The 650-nt window shown below is 65.8% G+C and overlaps 1 protein-coding gene across 1 annotated transcript in view; it reads left to right on the top strand.

Annotated features, from left to right (window-relative positions):
• The first annotated feature begins 272 nt into the window (after positions 1–272).
• Positions 273–650, top strand: part of AANAT (aralkylamine N-acetyltransferase) — a 1,648-nt gene continuing 1,270 nt past the window's right edge. The window contains exon 1 of the mRNA XM_014531738.1: positions 273–572. Coding sequence (XP_014387224.1) covers positions 273–572 — 300 coding nt within the window. The remainder of the gene's footprint in view (positions 573–650) is intronic.

Genomic DNA, 650 nt, shown 5'->3' with positions numbered 1-650 from the left:
GGCCCCCGGGCTGGTGCCCGGAGCTGTAGCTGCCCCGGGGGGAGGAGACCCTCGCAGCTCAGGGCCTATGGAGTGAGAGTATCAGACTGTGTGCGTGTTCCCATGTGTGCGTGTTCCCGTGTGTGCGTGTTCCCCTGTGTGAGTGTTCCCATGTGTGTGCGTGTTCCCATGTGTGTGCGTGTTCCCATGTGTGTGCAGCCCCGAACCCCCTGCTTCCCTGTGGGGAGGGCTGGGGCTCAGGGCCTATGGAGTGAGAGTATCAGACTGTGTGCATGTTCCCATGTGTGTGCGTGTTCCCGTGTGTGCGTGTTCCCGTGTGTGTGCAGCCCCGAACCCCCTGCTTTCCTGTGGGGAGGGCTGGGGGTGGACGTGTGGCATGGTGCCCTCTGAGCCACCCACCGGGGCCTCCGCCCACAGCCTTCATCTCCGTCTCGGGCGTGTGTCCCCTGTATCTCGACGAGCTCCGGCGCTTCCTGACCCTGTGCCCAGAGCTCTCCCTGGGCTGGTTCCACGAGGGCCGCCTCGTGGCCTTCATCATCGGCTCGCTGTGGGACGAGGAGAGGCTCACACCGGTGAGGGCGGGGGGTAGGATGCTCAGGTGAGGGCAGGGGGGGGGTAGGATGCTCAGGTGAGGGCAGGGGGGCGGTAGG

This window comes from Myotis brandtii, unplaced genomic scaffold (assembly GCF_000412655.1).
Source record: "Myotis brandtii unplaced genomic scaffold, ASM41265v1 scaffold825, whole genome shotgun sequence".
In the NCBI taxonomy this organism is placed as follows: Eukaryota; Metazoa; Chordata; class Mammalia; order Chiroptera; family Vespertilionidae; genus Myotis; species Myotis brandtii.
This window is presented reverse-complemented; position numbering and strand designations above follow the sequence as displayed.